We start from the raw sequence: 2,725 nt of genomic DNA, 5'->3' as shown, positions 1-2,725 counted from the left end.
AGTCTTTTAAGCATAAAAATCTATTATAATATATTCAAAAGTACTTATAAAATTGTTGCATTTCCTTAAATGAGATAATCTCTAATCTGCTCAGCGACGTCTTAAATAACACCAGGACCATGTGGTATGAACACAAATTAAGCTTTTGAGGATGCTCTAATTTCCTTCATGGTGTTGAAATATTGAGTTACCAACACCATGTCCATGACGTCCTTAGCCGATGTTCAAGGTACGTTTTCAGTGTTCTTGCATTCTCTGAAAATGTACCCGGAACATCAACTAAGGACGTCATCAATACTTCAACCCCATTAAGGAAATTGGTGCATCCTTAAAATCTTCATTCGCGTTCATACCACATGGTCATGGTACTGTTAGAGACATCCTTGAGAAGATTAGAGATAATCTCCTTTAGGGAAATGCAGCAAATTTATAAGTTCTTTTGAAGATATTATAATGGATTTTTATGCTTGAAAGACTTCATGATGTAAATAGTCTTACTTTATTAGATTTATTCTGTTTATATCCTTCACAATAATTCTATCTATTCACCCCATTCACTTTTCATATTCATTTAAGTTTAGGTTTCACTAAATTCGAATTAGTAAAAAAGTAATTTGTTTGATTCAAATTATATAACTTTTTTTATTTGTACTCGCTAAAAAGTGAGAAATAGTCTACTCAATCTCAAGTATTTTTTAATTCTATCTTTAGTATTTTTTTTGTAAGATTTGTGAATGTTCCTTTTTCAACTCTGGACAAAAATATGTAAGAGGTTTCATGGGTAGGATAGTGAAAATAGTGGAAGATCAGTTCTTCCTTCATTGTAGGGGTGGTTTTTCTTTTGTCTACAATAATTAATTTTGATATACATTTTTGATTCATAAAATAAAGTAAGCTATAGTCAATTCACTTGAAATGATGTTTATGTATTGACAAATAGTTATAGTAAACATTTTCAATTAATCAAGATTCCGACTTGATGGTATCTTTGCAATAACTTTTTATGATGCTTCCATTTGTTTGACATTAAGATTGCTAATAATAACGCATCGAAATGTAATGAATAGAAAATATGGATAATTATTTCATATGGTAGGAAGCTTATAAGATCCTTGATTTCAAGTGCATGTTCATTTTGATTTCTTTGATATATAATTCATTTCAAATGCAATTTTTACGAGTTTTGAAAAATCTTATTTCTAGTTTTGCTTAAATTGTCGTTGGTCTGAAAATTCTCCTTTCTGACATCTCCGACATTTTTGTAATCAAGCAAGAGTACACCTAATACTCTAAGTAATACAATCCTTGCTAAAAAAAATCTATTTAATACTGCTAACATGATATCTATTATTTCTTTTATTACACACTAAATATAAACATTATTGTTGATTAAGAAAAATATATAATGTATTTTACATGAGCTAATATATTACCGTTTCAAATGAGATAACAAAAAACCAAAGTCACTTATTCTTGACATTTGTGCTAATGAGGACAGGAAAATTGCTGGGAGAGTTGCAGTTATGTTGGAAGGTTTATGGAAGAATAGAAACGACTTTGTTTGGCATAATGAAAAGGAAGAAGCTTCTAAGCTTGGTTGGCTAGCCTTCCATAAGTGGCAAGAGTGGTTCACAGCTCAAAATCCTAGAGACATGCAAGGTGATATCGGTAACCTGGTCAATTGGTCCCCTCCTCCTCTTGGTTTGTTAAAATGCAATGTTGATGCCGCCTTCAATCAGCGGTTAGGGACTACAAATCGCGGTTGGTGTATTCGAAACGATCAAGGTAACTTTGTAGCTGCTGGTACTGCTTGGGACGAATGCACTTTCTCCGTCTTAGAGGCGGAAGCCTTAGCCCTTAAAGAGGCTATCCAGGTCGTTAGTACTTTACACCATGTTCCTGTTATTTTTGAGAGTGATTCTCAACAGGTGGTAAATGCCATTGGTTCCAATTTAGGGGGTAATTCGGAGTTCTCGTTAGTTATAAATTCTATTAAGTTGTTGTTGTTAGATATTCCAAACTTTGAGGTTAAGTTTTCAAAGCGTCAAACAAATATGGTTGCCCATACCTTAGCAAAGGCGGCCAATTCTTGGACTCGACGCTATATGTTTGATGATATCCCTCCTTGTATTACGTTATATTTGATTAATGAAAGTTGTTAAGTTTGCTTTTGTCACAAAAAAAACAAAAACCAATAAAAAAGATTATGACTAATAAAATCAAATCAAATGGAAACTTTAAAGATGAATCTTGTTTGGCAAACTTATTGGGATGAAATATAGGGTGATCTTCAAATATCTATTATAGTCTAAATTTCATTATATTATTACAACTTAGACTTGTGTAACACTAATAGTGAAATTTGTTTTTTTTTTTTGACAGAATAGTGAAATTCGTTAATAATATCTAAAATGAATTTACTCAAATGATATGTAATTCAAGTGCTTGGCACGTATATGCATCAATATATGTGAATTGTGTCCATAGTTGGAATATTTAATTATATAGAATGTTATTTTCATCCATATGCTTGTAATTTGTAGTCAGTAATTAATCCTTGAAAATGATTTTTTTTCTCTTTCACATGGACAATAATTAACTAACCAATAGTTTTAATTAAGGTGAACACTTGGTACCCTTTAATTTAGTTGGATACCGGTATCCTCGTCCAATTAAATAATGAAATTCAATGCCAATTAAAATACAATTTGTACTAAAGGTACTG

General features: G+C 31.3%; 1 protein-coding gene across 1 annotated transcript; it reads left to right on the top strand.

Moving 5' to 3' along the window:
* Positions 1 to 204: 204 nt before the first annotated feature.
* LOC131614338 (uncharacterized) lies at positions 205 to 2,162 on the top strand. Its single transcript, XM_058885938.1, has 2 exons — positions 205 to 229; positions 1,447 to 2,162. The coding sequence occupies exons 1-2, from the start codon at positions 205 to 207 to the stop codon at positions 2,160 to 2,162; spliced, it is 741 nt and encodes a 246-aa protein (XP_058741921.1).
* Positions 2,163 to 2,725: the final 563 nt, after the last annotated feature.

Source organism: Vicia villosa, linkage group LG6 (assembly GCF_029867415.1).
Source record: "Vicia villosa cultivar HV-30 ecotype Madison, WI linkage group LG6, Vvil1.0, whole genome shotgun sequence".
Taxonomy (NCBI): Eukaryota; Viridiplantae; Streptophyta; class Magnoliopsida; order Fabales; family Fabaceae; genus Vicia; species Vicia villosa.
Note: the sequence above shows the minus strand (reverse complement) of the source record. Positions and strands in the feature narration are given on the sequence as shown.